This window comes from Pelophylax lessonae (assembly GCF_965119305.1).
Source record: "Pelophylax lessonae genome assembly, chromosome: 1".
Classification (NCBI taxonomy): domain Eukaryota; kingdom Metazoa; phylum Chordata; class Amphibia; order Anura; family Ranidae; genus Pelophylax; species Pelophylax lessonae.
The window spans coordinates 57,350,359-57,369,321 of record NC_138768.1 but is presented as its reverse complement, the minus strand read 5'-3'; the positions used below and the strand labels follow the sequence as shown (position 1 = coordinate 57,369,321).

At 40.2% G+C, this 18,963-nt stretch overlaps 1 protein-coding gene across 4 annotated transcripts in view; it reads right to left on the bottom strand.

The window, feature by feature from the left end:
• Nucleotides 1–18,963, bottom strand: part of DCC (DCC netrin 1 receptor) — a 1,040,152-nt gene that overhangs the window by 632,598 nt on the left and 388,591 nt on the right. For all 4 annotated transcript variants that reach the window (XM_082267705.1, XM_082267706.1, XM_082267707.1 and 1 more), the window contains exon 2: nt 15,207–15,527. In XM_082267705.1, the coding sequence (XP_082123831.1) occupies nt 15,207–15,527 (321 nt within the window). The remainder of the gene's footprint in view (nt 1–15,206; nt 15,528–18,963) is intronic.

Here is an 18,963-nt window from a genome sequence, read left to right as displayed (position 1 = left end):
AACTGCTCCTGACATAGAAAACTGACAATTTTATAACTTCTACCCTTTTGGCAATAGTAAAACATTCCAGGGCAACAAAATCCAGAGATATTTAAACACTATGGTTGGTTAAAACATCGGTTGGATTAGATATGGCACAAAGGCCCCAAGAAGTTTGGCCAAGCTCCTGCCCAATATTGTTCGTCTCCAAACCTAATGGTGAAAAGGCAACGTGCATTGAACATTTGGTATTAAACGACATTTGCCAGTTTGTCATTAGTAAAACATTGCAGGGCAACCAAAATCCAGAAACATACCTTTAAAATCTGTGAAATCAGGGTAATTTAGAAACTATGGTAGGTTAAAACAGAGAATGCATCATAGTAGCATGTATCAGATAATACATTAACCACTTAAGCCCCGGAAGATTTTACCCCCTTGCTGACCAGGGCTTTTTTTGCGATTCGGCACTGCATGACTTTAACAGACAATTGCAGGGTCTTGCGACGCTGTACCTAAACTAATTTGACGTTCTTTTTTTTCCCACAAACAGAGCTTTCTTTTGGTGGTATTTGATCATCTGTGCGATTTTTACTTTTTGCACTATAAACAAAAAAAGAGCGTCAATTTTGCAAAAATAACAATATTTTTCACATTTTTTTATATGAAATTCCCCAAAAAAAAATATAAAAATCAAAATTTTTTAACATTTTTGGCCAATTTGTTTTCTGCTACATATGTTTGGTAAAAAAAAAGCGTATTTTGATTGGTTTGCGCAAAAGTTATTGCGTTTACTAACTAAGGGAAAGATCTCTGTCATTTTTGGTGGGTTTTTTTAACGAGTAATGGCGGCTAACTGCAATTTTTTTTGCGGGACTGTGACATTGCGGCGGACAGATCGGACCCCTGACTGACATTTTAACACTTTTGGGGCTACCAGTGACATTACTTCAGTAATCAATGCTATACAAATGCACTGTTACTGCAAAATGACACTGGCGGGGAAGGGGTTAACTTTATCGGGGAAGGAGAGGTTAAGTGTGTCCCTAGGGGCGTGCTTCTTACTGTGATTGGACATGGCTACTGGTGTAGGAACAGTGATCAACGGTCCTACATAGTAGAACCGTATGATTACCATTCCTACACAGGGGAGAATGACAGGCGGCTTGTTTACATCGGCCGCCTGCCTTTCTCCCTTCACGGCGGACGATCGAGATTGATGTCCGCCGGTCACACGAACGGACTTCCCAGGGAACGAGCCAGGGCAGGCGCGCGCTCGCCCACTATTGGCTCACAAGGAAGTGACAGGCTAGTGACGTACCGGTACGTCACTTTGCCTGGCCGGGGCTGACTGCCGCAGTATATGTACTTGCGGCGGTCGGCAACCGGTTAAGGGTCAAAGAACATGGCGTCATTGATCAGATATGGCAAAAACATGGGGTCATGGATCAGATTTGGAATTAAGGGCCCAAAAAATTTGACCAAGGTCCTGTCCAATTATATTGTTCATCTTTAGGCCCAAGTGGGCAAAGGATATGCTCATTGAAAAATTGATAACTATATAACGTTTCCCAGTTTGTCAAATAAAATATTCCAGTGTAAAAGCTAGAGACAAATCTTGAAAATCTGCGAAATCAGTATCATTTAAAAACTATAGTATGTTAAAACAGAGAAGACATCATGGGGTCATGGATCAGATATTGCATAAAGGGCCCAAGAAGTTTGCTTCAGACAAGAAAGAATGACCGCACTTCTGATGGATTTTCAAGGAAAGGAGTATCTTTATTCCACATCAACCAAATGGCAGGTACAGGTACACACTGTGATTGCAGGACAATAGGTGGACGCGTTTCACGACTGGATATGTCGCTTATTCATCACCAAATTCATTCTGGATGTGCACCGGCCATATATACCCCCCATACATGCAGCTGGCAACAATTAAGTTCATCAAACTAGTTGTTCCTCCCATCGGTCAGCTGTTGGGAATCCATGGCCGGATTGCACAGGCAGAATGACCCCAGCAAATACAAACTTGAACACACTTATGTAAAAAACATTTTACATTTTCATTATGTATATAAATGAAATAAAATAAGTATTCTAATGATAAAGTGTTGAAATAAAAAATAATCAAGAATGAAAAGCAATCCAAAGTAGACAACATAATCAATATTAGTGATGCATTTTATCATATATCATATCTGATATGTGTATATCTAGTATAGATAAAAAGAAGAATATGTGTGGAAAGCTTTGTAAAAGTGACTTTGAAAATGAAAATAGTGATAATTATCATAAAAAATAAAAAATAAAAGTGTATATTGATAAAATAATTTCTTGTTATGTGTAAAGTGTCACAAAAAAATCTTGAGTTCTGAAAAATCAATTTCGCCGATGTTTTTTAGAAAAATATGTGTGAATGAAAGAATAATAAAATGTATATCAGAGAGGGAGTCACGTGGAAGCATCTCCCCTCCGTATTTTCTGCCCAATAGTCATATGTGAAACAATATAATAATGTAAAAAATGAAAAACAGAGGAAAAATTAATTCCTGCATAAATTGTCGTGTGTATGTCTCAAAAGTACATTTTCACTGAAACACATATGGGTGAAAAACACTACTAAAAATATATCTGTAAAAATACATGAGAAAAAATTCTCTCGCATATGTAGTCCATGCATTTTTGGGAAGCAAAAATAAAAATAATGATCTCGGTATGTAGACAAACACGCCTAGTTCACAGTATCCAATATGATATATAGAAAGGATACATAGTGCATAATGATATAGCCAGTGTTCCTTTAAGTTGCAATATGTATCAATTTAAATGTCACATTAATATATCATGACAACACATTGTTATATTAAGAACAATACAAACACTGTTATGCACTTGCTTTCTCATGGACTGAAATTTCCTATATAGTGTTAAAAACCAAATTCTCTCTCTGTATGAAGACCTTCGAAGAAGGCCCTCAAACAAGAGAGACAAAATTCTTTGGGAAGAAAAAAGGAATACAAAACACATACAAGAACGGGTATGGTTGACTATATATCCATTGGCTGAATCTATCTAGATATGGTTTTCCCTTTAGTGTTGGAATAATCAACCATTATTGTAAAAAACCCGATCTTTTAAAATCGGCCAATGTATGGGCGAATGTGGGAATTAGTCTCATCTAACTCAATCTGAGGCAAAAATTGTATACATATTATATCTTCGCTATCGATGCTGACATAACCCACAATTCCCAATCAGCAGGGGAAGGAAAGTTTGGAAACGAACCTCCAATATGTTGTTTTGATCTGTATTTTAATATTTTAATATTAAGGATCCGTGACAATAAAGATGAGCTGGGAACATGCAACTCAATGTGCCAGACAATATATCACTAACAGATCTATGTACATACATGGTCCGAGGTCACTACATTCACCGTCATTGATCCTAAGAAAAACTTTTAAGTGTCATTAAAGCTCTTATGTGTATATAAACACATCCTGGCTAAGTAGAAACAAAATTGCGATATTTTTTATATAGAGAATTAATTGTCACAAAAATATCTGGTATGGTATTACCAAAACAGGGAAATATGGGGAAATATGTGTTAATTATATTTTATTTTTATTTTTTATGTTTTTGCTATATGTATTATAGTTGTGATGATTATAATACTGAACAAAATTTAATACTAATTAATATTAAGTATAGAAATGTGTTACGTCCCACTCAAAATTCATACCTTTAGGTAATCTTGTGTGGAGTTTAAATATCCAGAGAACTTCACGTTTGCAAAGTATCTGGAAAGTATCTCCTCCTCTTTTAGGTTTTAGGATTTTTTCAATGACCTGAACCATGACCAGTGAAACATCTCCTCCATGCAAATCATTGAAATGTCGGGCGACATTGGTCGATTTAAGACATCGTATGTCACTTAGATGTTCTCTAAACCTATCTTTGAGTCTCCTAGTTGTTCTTCCGACATATTGGGTCAAACACTTTTTACAGGTGATCAAATATATAATATATTCAGAATTACAGTTAAAGAGCTTGTCTATTTTATAAATCCTACCACTAACAGTGGATTGGAAATGGGGACTTTTTAGAATGTGGGGACAGGTGACACAATCTCGTACCCCACATCCATAATTTCCTCTGCAGTGTAACCACGTTGGTGATGGAGGGATTTTTTTATTATTTTGATACATACTAGGGGACAATACATTTCCCAAAGTGGCCGCTCTTTTTGCCACAATATTGAATCCCTTCCCCAGAATTTGGTTGCATGCATGGTCTAGATGTAAAATAGGTAGATGTTTTTTAATTATAGATTTTATGTTGTTAAATTCTAGACTATATGGTAGTACCAATGTAACTGAAGGTGTAAATTTATCTTTCTTATTTTTTCTTCTTTTATCTTGATTGCTGGGGGGACTCTTTTTCGCCTGTGCAGTGTTTGAATCAGAATTCTGGTTTGTGGGTGCAGTATGTTTGGGTGCAGTAAGTTGTAAAAGATCGGTGCGATTTCTCTCGAGAGCTATTCGATAGGCTCTGTCCAGCATCCACCTAGGATAGCCTCTTTGGAGAAAGCGTTGATATAGAGAGTATGATTCCTCTATGAAGGTGTTGCTGTCACTGCAAATCCTTTTAAGCCTCAAAAACTGCCCTACAGGGATCCCTTTTATTGTGTGGAGAGGATGTCCCGATCTGGCATGTAGTAGGCTATTGCCCGCCTGAGGCTTTCTATATAGAGAGGAGACAACTTTTCCATCTACATGGCTTAAAGTTATGTCCAGGAACGAGATTTTATCAGGACTGGAGGCACCCGTAAAAGAAAGGTTCAGGTCATTACTGTTCAAAAAAGATATAAATAATTCAAGATCAACAGACCTGTGGCAAATAAATAGTAAATCGTCAATATAGCGACGGTATAGAAGAATATTATCCCTGTATGGATTACTACCTCCAAAGATGCGGGACCTCTCCCACCAACCCATGTAGAGATTGGCTAGGGAAGGTGAGAACTTGGCTCCCATCGCTGCCCCGCATCTTTGGAGGTAGAACACACCATCAAAAACAAAATAATTATGTGTCAATAAATATTCAAGAACTTCAATCAAAAAAGCCTGTAGATTCGATGACATCTCTGTATAAGTTTCTAAACTATAGCCGACCGCCTCCAAGGCTAGAGTGTGTGGAATAGAGGAGTACAGACTGGACACATCACACGTGATCCAGCTGTACTCCCCAGACCACTCAAAAGAATCCATAATTTTTAACAAATGGTTTGAGTCTTTCAAATAGCTTGGAAGGACCTGTACTATGTGTTGGAGTTGTCCATCCATCCATTCTCCTAGTCGTTCGTTTAGGGAGCCAATGCCTGATACAATGGGGCGTCCATGTACTGGATCCAGCCCTTTATGTATCTTTGGCAGATGGTGAAAAATTGGGTTAATCGGAAACTCTGGAATCATATTTTCAAATTCTTTGGTGGAAAAAGCACCTAGAGCTGCCCCTTTCTTGACAAGTTGTTTTAGGACATCTTTAAATTTATTGGTTGGATCACTTTTTAAAGGTTGGTATGTGTTAGTGTCCATTAGTTGTCTCATGGCTTCCGTTTTATATTGTGTTTTATCAAGGACAACTACGGCTCCCCCCTTATCCGCATTTTTGATGATGATGGAATCATCTTCCTGTAGCTGTTTCAGCGATTTCCTTTCATTCAAGGACAAATTGTCTGCATTGATGTTAACATATGTAGGTAAATCTGAAGCCAGTTTAAAAATGTCCTTTTCAACTAGTTTTTGAAACTTGTCCATTTCAGTCGATCGGGATTGTATAGGGTAGAAAGATGATGGTATATTTAAATTAACCCGTTGTGTTCCCTCATCCCTGTCGGGGTATGATAGATGTGATTCATGAGTTAACTCCTCCAATTCTGAAACAGCACATTGTTCACGAAACGATAAGATCGGAGAGTGTATTAGATAGCTGTCAGGAGGATTGGAATCCAGGTCGGTTTCCTCAATCATGTTTTCTTCTGAGTCAACAAAGAAATGTCTCTTTAGTGTTAGATTTCTAACAAATTTATTAATCTGTAGTGTAGTCTCAAACGGGTCAAAATGAGTGTGGGGACAAAAATTAAGTCCTTTAGATAATAAAGATATTTCATCTGATGTAAGACTCCGCTGAGATAAATTTACTACGTTGTTTTGCATCACTTGCGATGTGTCCTCAGGTTGTATTGGCCATTTGAGGTGTCGCCGGTTCTTCTTTCCTCCTCTCCTTGTTTTGGTTTTCTTGATGTTTTTTTCTTTTTTGTTGCGTTCCTGCCCCTTCTTGGCTCGTTTTTTGACTCATTAAACGACCCAACATGTGATCTAGGTGTTTGTGTATAGTCAAGGGATGTATCGGATGATGTGTAGGCTACTGAAGTGTCAGTGCCCGTAGCCTCAGGATCCGAAAAGCTGACTTTTTTCTTCTGGTAGTGCCGATTCCAGGTGTTGGTTTTTTTCCAAATATATACATTATTTGTCTCATAGTCAACTCTGTCTCTTGACAACTTTTCTTTTTTGCCACTGATCGTGTTGGTTTCCAATTTATTTATTTTTATCGTTTAATTTGAGATCCAAATCTGTAAACAAAGGGTTACTTTTCAGTGGAGTAATTTCTTCTTGTAGTTTTGAGATTTCATCTTGTAACCCTTTGAGTTCCAAAGTTTTGGATTCCACTATGAGTTTCATAAGTTTGAAGGAACAATTAGAAAGTGTGTCAGTCCACTGCTTTTTCAGCTCTTCATTGAAGAGGTCGAATGTGGGAAACTTCTTTATTCGTAAACCTCTCGGGATACGCTCCAGGTCCAGATATTCATTGATAGTGGTCTTTTCCCAATACGCTTTTGTTTCTTTCACCATAAGTTTTTCTAGTTTGTAGAACAATGGTTTTATAGAGACTGAGCTGTCCTCCTTTGTTTGCCTTAAGGTTGCATGTGCATTGCTTCTAAGGGGATTTGTGTTCAAGTCTCTTAAAGTTCTACTAGTGGATGGTTCTTCCATGTCCATGTATGCAAATCACAGGTGTGGTGTTATATAGAATGCCCTTGTTCAATGAACAATGATGTATAGGAATATAAACTCCAAATAAACGTGCCAAAAAACAACACTCACCGAGCTGGTCCGATATCACGGAAGAGTAAGCAAAATCCAAACAGGGTAGACCGCTCCAGGTGAGGCTAGGATCAGGTGCCGGTCGGATCCGCAATCCAAGATAGCTTCAGACAAGAAAGAATGACCGCACTTCTGATGGATTTTCAAGGAAAGGAGTATCTTTATTCCACATCAACCAAATGGCAGGTACAGGTACACACTGTGATTGCAGGACAATAGGTGGACGCGTTTCACGACTGGATATGTCGCTTATTCATCACCAAATTCATTCTGGATGTGCACCGGCCATATATACCCCCCATACATGCAGCTGGCAACAATTAAGTTCATCAAACTAGTTGTTCCTCCCATCGGTCAGCTGTTGGGAATCCATGGCCGGATTGCACAGGCAGAATGACCCCAGCAAATACAAACTTGAACACACTTATGTAAAAAACATTTTACATTTTCATTATGTATATAAATGAAATAAAATAAGTATTCTAATGATAAAGTGTTGAAATAAAAAATAATCAAGAATGAAAAGCAATCCAAAGTAGACAACATAATCAATATTAGTGATGCATTTTATCATATATCAACAATATTGCAACTTAAAGGAACACTGGCTATATCATTATGCACTATGTATCCTTTCTATATATCATATTGGATACTGTGAACTAGGCGTGTTTGTCTACATACCGAGATCATTATTTTTATTTTTGCTTCCCAAAAATGCATGGACTACATATGCGAGAGAATTTTTTCTCATGTATTTTTACAGATATATTTTTAGTAGTGTTTTTCACCCATATGTGTTTCAGTGAAAATGTACTTTTGAGACATACACACGACAATTTATGCAGGAATTAATTTTTCCTCTGTTTTTCATTTTTTACATTATTATATTGTTTCACATATGACTATTGGGCAGAAAATACGGAGGGGAGATGCTTCCACGTGACTCCCTCTCTGATATACATTTTATTATTCTTTCATTCACACATATTTTTCTAAAAAACATCGGCGAAATTGATTTTTCAGAACTCAAGATTTTTTTGTGACACTTTACACATAACAAGAAATTATTTTATCAATATACACTTTTATTTTTTATTTTTTATGATAATTATCACTATTTTCATTTTCAAAGTCACTTTTACAAAGCTTTCCACACATATTCTTCTTTTTATCTATACTAGATATACACATATCAGATATGATATATGATAAAATGCATCACTAATATTGATTATGTTGTCTACTTTGGATTGCTTTTCATTCTTGATTATTTTTTATTTCAACACTTTATCATTAGAATACTTATTTTATTTCATTTATATACATAATGAAAATGTAAAATGTTTTTTACATAAGTGTGTTCAAGTTTGTATTTGCTGGGGTCATTCTGCCTGTGCAATCCGGCCATGGATTCCCAACAGCTGACCGATGGGAGGAACAACTAGTTTGATGAACTTAATTGTTGCCAGCTGCATGTATGGGGGGTATATATGGCCGGTGCACATCCAGAATGAATTTGGTGATGAATAAGCGACATATCCAGTCGTGAAACGCGTCCACCTATTGTCCTGCAATCACAGTGTGTACCTGTACCTGCCATTTGGTTGATGTGGAATAAAGATACTCCTTTCCTTGAAAATCCATCAGAAGTGCGGTCATTCTTTCTTGTCTGAAGCTATCTTGGATTGCGGATCAGACCGGCACCTGATCCTAGCCTCACCTGGAGCGGTCTACCCTGTTTGGATTTTGCTTACTCTCCCAAGAAGTTTGGCCAAGCTTCCACCCGATGACATTTTTTGTCTCCAGGTCCAATAGGGCAGAGGAATACTCCGGCTATGTGCACTGAAATCACTCTAGAACTGCTATGCCATGTATTTTTTTTTTTTTAATCTATTAGAAAATAAAATGCAGCTGGTTAAGTACACGTGTTTTGCCTGGGGCTGTAATGTTCATAATCACCCTTTTTACAGGAATAATAAGCAGACAAGGAAGCAGCAATTAGTTCTGTCTATTTGGAAGCCACTGTGCACAGTTTATATTGGCGGATGTTTATGTTTTATTTATACAATGAAAGCAGCAGAAGGCATTACCCTGTGATTGAAGAAAACCTTTTCACTTATGTATAAGAAAATAGACGCATTACAGAAAAAATAATAAAATGTCACGATTTTCAAAGCCTAGAATGGAAAGGCATTCATTTGTTAGGAGGGAAGATTCCGCAGCCTTGATAAAGCCATTAAGCTATCAGAGATGTCAATGTAACATCACGCGTTTTGTCATATGTTGTGCTTTCTAGGAGATAAAAACAGCTTTTTTTTTAGACTTTAGTTTACTTTAATCTGTTAATCTGACATTACCTTTTACGTATATTTATGAGTGATAATGCATACCATCATGACTGTATAGAATGGGGGGAACCATAATTAGTGCACAGAACCTGATTGGCTATAAAGCAACTCAAGAAGGTTGTTAAAGGTTTTCGACAAGTAAGTATAAAGAAGCAAAGTAGTCTTCTTCTTGCCTTTTCCTTCTTTTTTCCTTTCCTGTTGCCTTTTTGTCCTTCATGTTTTCCCATGTCCTTATGCCTTAAATTAGCCTTTCTCAACCTTCTACCTTCAAGGAACCCTTGAAAAAATGTTCAGGTCTTGGGGAACCCTTGCTAAAACTATCCAGGCACCATGGATGGTCAGTCAACCATAGCTCAAAGAACCCCTCACCACCTCTAGAGCAGGGGTCTCCAAACGTTCTAAACAAAAGGCCAGTTTATTGTCATTCAGGTATTAGTGGGGGTGGACTGTGTCCCCCAGGAGTAATAAAAATCCCCATCCTTAGTGAGAGTAAACTATGCCTTTGACTTGGTATTCAGAAAGAAGACATAGCACCTCTAGTCAGTAGGAGTGGGAATAGTGCCCTGCCACTGGTATTAGAGGAATCGTTGGTGTCATTGGGATGAACAGCAACCTATTGCTGGTGTTGTTAGGAGGAATAGTGCCCCATTGCTTGTGTCAGTGGGAGGAATAGTGCCCTGAGGGTGGGATAAAGGCAAGTGAAGTTTGGAAACCACTGCTTTAGGAGAACCCTAGGATTCCACAGAACCCTGGTTGAGAATGGCTGCCCAAAAGAGACATTATCATCTTGCCCATGTAGAGGAAAGTGAAAGCATCTCTGCAAATGGCAACCCTCAACCTTTCTTTATTCACCCTGCCAGCCCTCTCCTGTCACTTTAAAGGGTCAGTCCACCCAAAAGTGATAGCAAAGCTCAGTGGGTTGAGCAGCTCCTCCTCCTATATGTCTTGAATAGTCCAACAGTGAGATATCCTTGCCTTAATTATCCTCTTTTTTCATATCCACTTTGGAGTTTTACATGCTTCCTTTCATCTCTGTGTGCTCCTTTTACATTCTCCATAGTATACAATAGAACATCCAGAAGAGTGTGATTTTGCTGACCACAGTATTTACACTGGTCATCTAGAATGAGAAGGTCTCAGTTAGGGGAGCACCGATCCGACTTTTCTTGTCCCGATACCGATATCTGGCATTGTGTATCTGCTGATACCGATACGGAACTACACACATACACAATATACATGGGGCTGCAATACAGAGCAAAGCCGCTGCTTCATGTGTATGGCTCCTCCATTCAAAGGCGGAGTGCATCTGATATCACTCCGCCTGTGAGCCGGCCCTATACAGGAAGTAGTGGCTCCCATCCCATACTACTACTACACCAAGTAAGGGACGGCTGAGCCGGGACTCAGCAAAACCGGATCGGCCCGTGGATCGGCGGCTCCGTGCAAGTAAGGGACGGCTGGGCCCGGACTCAGCAAAACTAGATCGGCCCGTGGATCGGTTCATTTTACTGATTCCCCGATCCAGCTATTGTGGCAGTATCGGCGCCGATATCCGATCCTAATATCAGATTGGTGCATCCCTAGTCTTAGTATGACTGTCTGTGGTCCAGTTGGGTAGGAGCGCTGCGACATGATAGCTCCATCCACTAGTTCCACTATCAGCACCATATTGGGTACTCCCAAGAATCCACTATCTAGCTCTCTGAGTTCCATTGTAAACATTTATGCTCACTTAAAGGCTAAAACTCTACCAGCCAACAAAAAGGTTTGGGCTTGAAATATACTTTAAGCTGCTTAAACATCATTGAGTTAGAACCAACACTGCCACATAGTAAGATTCCGAAAAGAAGATATTTCAAGCTGTCACTGTATGTCTGTTGGAGAAACAACTGCCAATTGTCAAAGCAAACTGCTGAGAAGGGTCATGTTTATGTAAGTAAATAATGAATAATTTCATGTTTATTAATCTGCAACACACAATTAATATTTCAGCTTAACTTGACCTTTGAAGGAAGCACATTACATTTTCATGCTATTCTACTATACGGCTTCATTCAGTATGGAGGCGGAAGTATTCCCGTGAATTGCACTGCGAGAAGAATTCACAGGAGATTGTGAGTTACTTACTGAACAGATCTTTGGATGAAATTACAGAAACACAGCTGTGCTCGTGTCAGCCCCGGCAGATCTATACAGAGACATTAACCGACATTGTTGTACATCAGGGTAATTAAGAATTTAAATCACTTTATATTCCAGGCGCTTTTTATTATGGAGAATTTGCAAGAATGAAATGTTTTGGTGGTTCTACACTGTAATAACGTCAGATTCAATTATAAACGGAGCTAAATCAGGAAGCGGTAGTTTAGAAATGGGTTACTTTTGTTACATGTATTAGGTTTCTATAGCTGCTACAATGTAGGTGGAAAAAAAAGTACAATTTCTTGCACTATTTTTGAAGGCCTCACTGGGTTTGTCTCCTTTAAGCACATCTACAATAGAAGATTATTTAAACTCACCTGTCCTACTGCCCATTACCAGGGCTTTTTTCTTGGAGAATAGGTGCAGGAACTCCCCCCTTCTGAGTCACCCACTACCCGCCTCTGAGCACTGCCCCTTGGTTCCACCCACTACTACCCATCTCTGAGCACTGTCCCTTGGTTCCACCCCCTACCCACCTCTGAGCACGGTCCCTTGGTTCCACCCCCTACCCACCTCTGAGCACTGTCCCTTGGTTCCACCCCCTACCCACCTCTTAGCACTGTCCCTTGGTTCCACCCCCTACCAACCTCTGAGCACGGTCCCTTGGTTCCACCCCCTTCCAACCTCTGTGCACTGTCCCTTGGTTCCACCCCCTACCCACCTCTTAGCACTGTCCCTTGGTTCCACCCCTACCCACCTCCCACACAAAACAAAATACCTCACCCAGCAACAAAAGGTCCACCCCAGCAACATTAGACCCCCTCCAGTACCAACAACGGCTCTCCCAGCAACTAGTATAAATGGATAAGCCAAAAATAGACCTCAACCTCAACAGGAGATTCCTACAAACAACATAAGACATCCCCCCAGCAACAATAGATCCACCAGCAGCAACAATAGACCCTTACACAATACCAGATCTCTACCAGTGACAATAGATCCCCAAGCAGCCAGCATCAAGAGACCCTCCAAGACACCCCACACCCCTTGCCATTACATATATTCAGTGCTGGAGGTGCTGGAACTGCGTTCCACCGCGTTCCTGCTGAAAAAAAGCCCTGCCCATTACTGATATCTTTGCTATGTTCAAGAGCTATGGACACCTTGAGACTCTTCATATCTGAGAGTGAGATGCTTACGCCCTCTCCACAGTGTGCTGTTGTTCAATGCGCTGGGTCCTATAGTGACATAGTCAAATAGGATATCACCAGCCCACCATAGTTAAAGTTAAGAACAAGACATTTATTGGCCACCAACACACAGCAATGTTTCTGGGCCATTGAGGATCCTTTCATCTGGCACAGTAACCTCAGGACTGGGTCCTCAGTGGCTCAGAAATATTTCTGGTGGTAAATAAATGTCCTGTCCTTAGTCTTCTACTGGTGATATCTTATTGTTTGGACTACTTGTTTGACAGCACCATTTTACCATAGCACTGGCCTATAGCTGTATGGAGTGTGTGTAACCTTTTAGTGATGTAAGGGTCAGTGGATGGAAATACTGCATGCAGTAGGGGTCCTAGACACCAGGCATCCTACACACTGAAGTTTTAGATATACAGATATTTTAGAAGGCTATAGCTTTTGAAGAGAGCAAAGATTCCAGGAACAGGTGGTGAGATAGGTGACACAACTTTAAATTAAATTCTAGGAAAATTTGTGTTTTATTTATTTTACAAAGGGAAGAGTCAAACTTAAATTAGAGCTGAAAACTAACTTTTTTTATCCTCTTGCATTTCAGTGCTGACGATCGTCTGCAGCCATTTCCTACCCATGCAGTCCTACGGCCACATGGCATTTCTCCTGACACTACAGATCCCATGCCTACGCAGTGCGCATCAGCACTGCCCCTTGTTGTCTTTATTGAAAGCCTGTCTGACAACATAGAAACACAACTGGGATATAGGGAGAGGGCATTGTCCCTATAAAGGGAAGTACCTAAGCAATGACCTTAATGGCAGGATTGCCAAGTATTATTTTAATAAAAGCTCCAAATTTAAAAATATTTAAAATTACTTTTGAAATTACATTAAATTGCTAAGGCTTATATGAGATTTTAATTGATTTGTTTTTAACTATATATTCTATATAGTTCACAAAGACGTGGATGAGTAAGTTTGGGGTGGAGGAACTTGACTGGCGTGCACAGAGTCCTGACCTCAATCTGATAGAACACCTTTGGGATGAATCAGAGTGGAGACTGCGACCCAGGCCCTGTTATCCCCATCAGTGCTTGACCTCACAGATGGGCTTATGGAAGAATGGTCAAACATTCCCATAGACACACTCCTAAATCTTGTGGACAGCCCTCCCAGAATAGTTGAAGCAAAGGGTGGGCCAACTCAATATTGAACCCTACGGACTAAGAAATGGGATGTTATTAAGGTTAATGTGCATGTAAAGGCAGGCGCCCCAATACTTGGACAATATAGTGTATCTGCTTTAATTATTTAGGGGTCTCAAAACTTTGTAAATAAAGGGCCAGTTTACTGTCAGACTTAAAGTGTATGTAAACCCCATTCATCAAATCTGACCTGGGCACATATATCTGTAGTGTTTACATATCTCTCTCCAGAGCCCTAAGTCCCATGTCTTTCTGCTGCTTTGTTCCTCTGTTATCAGCATGTTAACTTCTGACAAGTTCTCTGACACAGGAGATAAAAGCAGCTGGAAATTTGTGTTGGGGAAGGGATTGGAGACAGATAAGCAGAGAGCTTGTCTATTCACAGCACAGCTTCAGGTTTCTCCATTCCTCTGCATATGTGGAGAGGGGGTGTATGCCTTTTCTCCAATCAGCTCACACACCTTTCCTCCAATCAGCTCACACACAGTATATGCCCAGACTCCCTTCCCACTGCTGAAACAGGAAGAAAATGTTCTAATACAAAAGAAAGGCTGTTCACTTCATTGGATATATGTGAGGGTTTACATTGACTTTAAGGTGGGGCTGGACTGTATCCATTGGGAGTAGAAAAGATCCCAACATCAGTGGGAATAAAAAATACCCCGTCTTTAGTGTCAGTGGGTGGGAGGAATAGCGCCCCGTCATTAGTGTCAGTGGCGGAATTTTGCCCCATCGTTGCTGTAATTGGGGGAATTGTACCTCATACTTGGTGTGACAGGGCCCCATTGTTGGCGTCATTGGAAGGAACTGTGCCCCATATTTGGTGTCATTGAGATTATGCCCCAAAGTTGGTATAGATGGGTGAAAATAGTGCCCCAGGGGCCAGATAAAAGCAAACAAAGGCCTGCATTTGGGTGCAGTTTGGAGACCCCTGACTTAGAATGTAAAACACATTCTGGGGGGGTCCAATTGCAATTACAATTGTCTTGTCTGAAGAACAAGGTTGTCTAAGTCTAGGTCTCCTCCTATTGGTCTGTTCCTGATTCTCTAGTGGATGATAATGAGTGAACAGGCCAAACCCTGAAGGTAGAATTATCCCAATTAACTTGTCAACACATGATTTCACATAAATAAATTGCCTTTGGAATAAACTTACCAGCAACCAATACTTTAGCCGTTCGACTAATAATTGCGCCAATACCATCCATAGATGCCTCGCACTGGTAGGAACCTTCATCCGGCCGGTGATGTCTGGAATGTACCACAGTCTGTATTATAAGAGAGCCATTGGGCAGCTGTTGCCTTCGGTCGTCAATGGCAAGGTTCAGGTAAACGCCATCCTTTTTCCACTTGAGTGTCGGAGACCCTCGATCCGAGGCCGCTGAGCAGTTTAACACTACATAACTCCCCCGCATGGTAACCACATCTAACGGCTCAGAGGTGAACCATAATGAAGAGAAGCTTTTAACCTGGGAACCTAAAACAGAAAGAGAGTAGATGTTCAATATTACCGGGTCCCCTTTATAATGGCTTACAGCAAGCAGTGATTCCTACAATATATATGTCTTTGGGATTGAATTAGCCATTAGGCCAAGTGTCTACAGCCAACAGAGATAAAAGTGCAGCTTGTGATATCACACACTGTACTGCATAGAGGAGAGAACTGAGTGTAAACTGAGACCTGAGTGGAGGGAATGCATATACCGCCTTCTACAGGCTGTCAATCTCCTTCTGTGTGCTGGAGGGGGGCAAGGCAGTCTCCCAGGATTGTAAGGTGTCAGACTGTCAGAAATGACTCATGCAGACAGCAGAGGAATGAGAGAGGAGGCAGAAATCACAATAGGTGCATTGGATAGAGACAAGTACACACTCTAGAAGGACATGCTTTGTTAATTTTCAAGGTTTACAACTACTTTACCAGCAGCAGAGAAATATCAGGTCCGATAGGGACATGCTATGTGGCAGAGCTGTGCAAATCTCAGCACCTGGTGGACATAAATACAAATCTTTTGGCAGATAAAACCACTCACATATATGTATTGCACTTATTTATTTGGCTATTTGTCTGGAATTTAGCTTTAACAACTTCAGCTTAGTAAAAAAAATGTCTCTGTTTCATTTTAAAGAAAGACTTTACTATATTCATTTACAAACGTGTAAACCAAGAATGTAATTAACAAGCTTACTGAAAAGCCCACCACTACCTGTGTTTTTAATAAACAAGATTGCAGGTTAATTTAACATACAGCTGCCAAAACAACCGCATAAACATGCATAACTGCTTTTCCGAACGCCTTTAAGTACATCGTGCGTCACAACAAAACATTATACCAACGCGTTTTATCCCTTACGACAATGCTGTTTATTTTCTACGCAGGACACCTGCATCCTAGAAGGCTGTTTAGTAATGTAATAAACTAATTTGTACTTTAGACTAACACTTTAAGCTTTTTTTTGTTGTGGGCTCCCTGTACTCCCAACCAAGGGAACACTTTTTAGCATTTGCATGCATTAGCATAATGGCACAATAATTAAAGAGTGCTTTGCAAGGGACAAAAAAACACTTCAATCAATCTTAATCTTGCACAGTGGGGTGTTAAAGTTAAAAAAAATAGAAAAACAACGCCTTTTCTTATTAGGGACTCTTAATAGATATAAACATGTCCGCGCTGTGTGTACATGCGTGATTTATACCCGTCATCAGGAAGCTGAAAGCCTCAAATTACAAAAAGACAAATAAATAAATACCAATTATCGCCCAGAGATTCTTCGACAATGCAGCCTCAATGGCAGGAAGAGAACAAATATTTTTGGCAGTGGTGTTATAGTGTATGTAAAAGCAAAGGTTTTTTTTCCGTTTAATGATTTTTTGCTATTGGTATTCAGTTGTGTAAGATGCAATAGGAAGTGGGAGAAGATCTGTACAAACTGTAGGAACTTTCCCTCTTAGACAGCTGGCAATAGCACAGGTGCCCTCACTGGAAGGATTCCATTATCTCTTTTTCTGGTGGCAACTGTATTACTTTTAAATTCCGAACACTTTCTGTTTCTGTGATAATAGTCATCAGAACAAATAGTGGGGGTGAAACTACCAAGCATGGACAAAGACAGCAATAACAACTGTGGTAATAGTCTCCAGGATAAATGGTGAGGGTAGAACTACCAAGGATGGACAAAGACAGCAATAACAACTGTGGCAATGGTCACCATGACAAATGGTAAGGGTGGAACTACCAAGCATGGACAAAGACAGCAATAACAATAGTGGTAATGGTCACCAGGACAAATGGTGAGGGTGGAACTACCAAGGATGGACAAAGACAGCAATAACAACTGTGGTAATGGTCACCAGGACAAATGGTGGGGGTGGAATCACCAAGGATGGACAAAGACAGTAATAACAACTGTGGTAATAGTAACCAGGACAAACGGTGAGGGTGGAATCACCAAGCATGGACAAATACAGCAATAGCAACTGTGGTAATAGTCACCAGGACAAATGGTGAGGGTAGAACTACCAAGGATGGACAAAGACAGCAATAACAACTGTGGTAATGGTCACCAGGACAAATGGTGGGGGTGGAACTACCAAGCATGGACAAAGACAGCAATATCAACTGTGGTAATGTTCACCAGGACAAATGGTGAGTGTAGAACTACCAAGGATGGGCAAAGACAGCAATAACAACTGTGGTAATGGTCACCAGGACAAATGGTGGGGGTGGAACTACCAAGCATGGACATAGACAGCAATAGCAACTGTGGTAATGTTCACCAGCACAAATGGTGGGGGTGGAACTACCAAGCATGGACAAAGACAGCAATATCAACTGTGGTAATGTTCACCAGGACAAATGGTGAGTGTAGAACTACCAAGGATGGGCAAAGACAGCAATAACAACTGTGGTAATGGTCACCAAGTCATTTCTTTAGTTCTAAGAAGGGGGTATTTTCCCAATACTCTTTAAAATCTGAAAAAGTGTCTTGGACAAGCTACAAAATGTATTCACCATTACAGAACAAGTCCAATTGAATGTGACCACCTACTACTAGATACGCTGTTTGGTCCCAGCTTTCTAAAGCACCCCTAGTATTAGACTTTCCTAAAGAGGTTGTAAAACCTGGGGAAACAAAACAAACAAAAAAACATGTAAGACAAAGGCATAATGAGCTAGTATGCATCGCATACTAGCTCATTATGAAATACATACCTTAGAACAAAGCCCTCCAGCGATGCCCCCACACCGCTTTGATGACTGACATCGTAACTGGTGTTTTCTCCTAACTAACGTTGCTGTGAGTGGCCAGAGCCTCCGGTCACGGCACAGGGCTCTGAAGAAACAGCACGGGCGGCCGTTCCTTTAGAGCCGATTACATCATTGGCAGCGCATATAGTAAATTTATCCTAAATGGTGCAAATTTAGGAGATATTAACAGTACCCATAGGTAAGCCTTATTATAGGCTTACCTATAGGTACAACCAAACCAGGGAAGTTTACTTCCTCTTTAACCTTTCTACCCTTAAAATCATTTTCAGGTCTCGGAGTACTCTAAAAGAACCAATCCATTGGTGGATCACTGGGAAAAATACTCCTTACGTTGTTGGTCAATGGGAGGAATGCCTTCTTCCATTGGTTCTGCCAAGTGATGTTGGCTTAGAACTAAACAGGAACCATCGAGTGGAAGGTCAATCAGTCACAGCTTCCAGGAAACTCTGGTAACCTCTGGAGCAGGATTTCTCAACCAGGGTTCCTCCAGTGGTTGCCAAGGATTCTTTGGGCAATGAGAAATGTTTGCCTCTCAGATACGTTTCCACTGATACCATTGATCCGTTTAGCTATCTGTAAGGGGGTAATTCTTCCCAATGACCACAAGTGTAAGCAGCATTCCTTCCACTGACTATCACACTAATT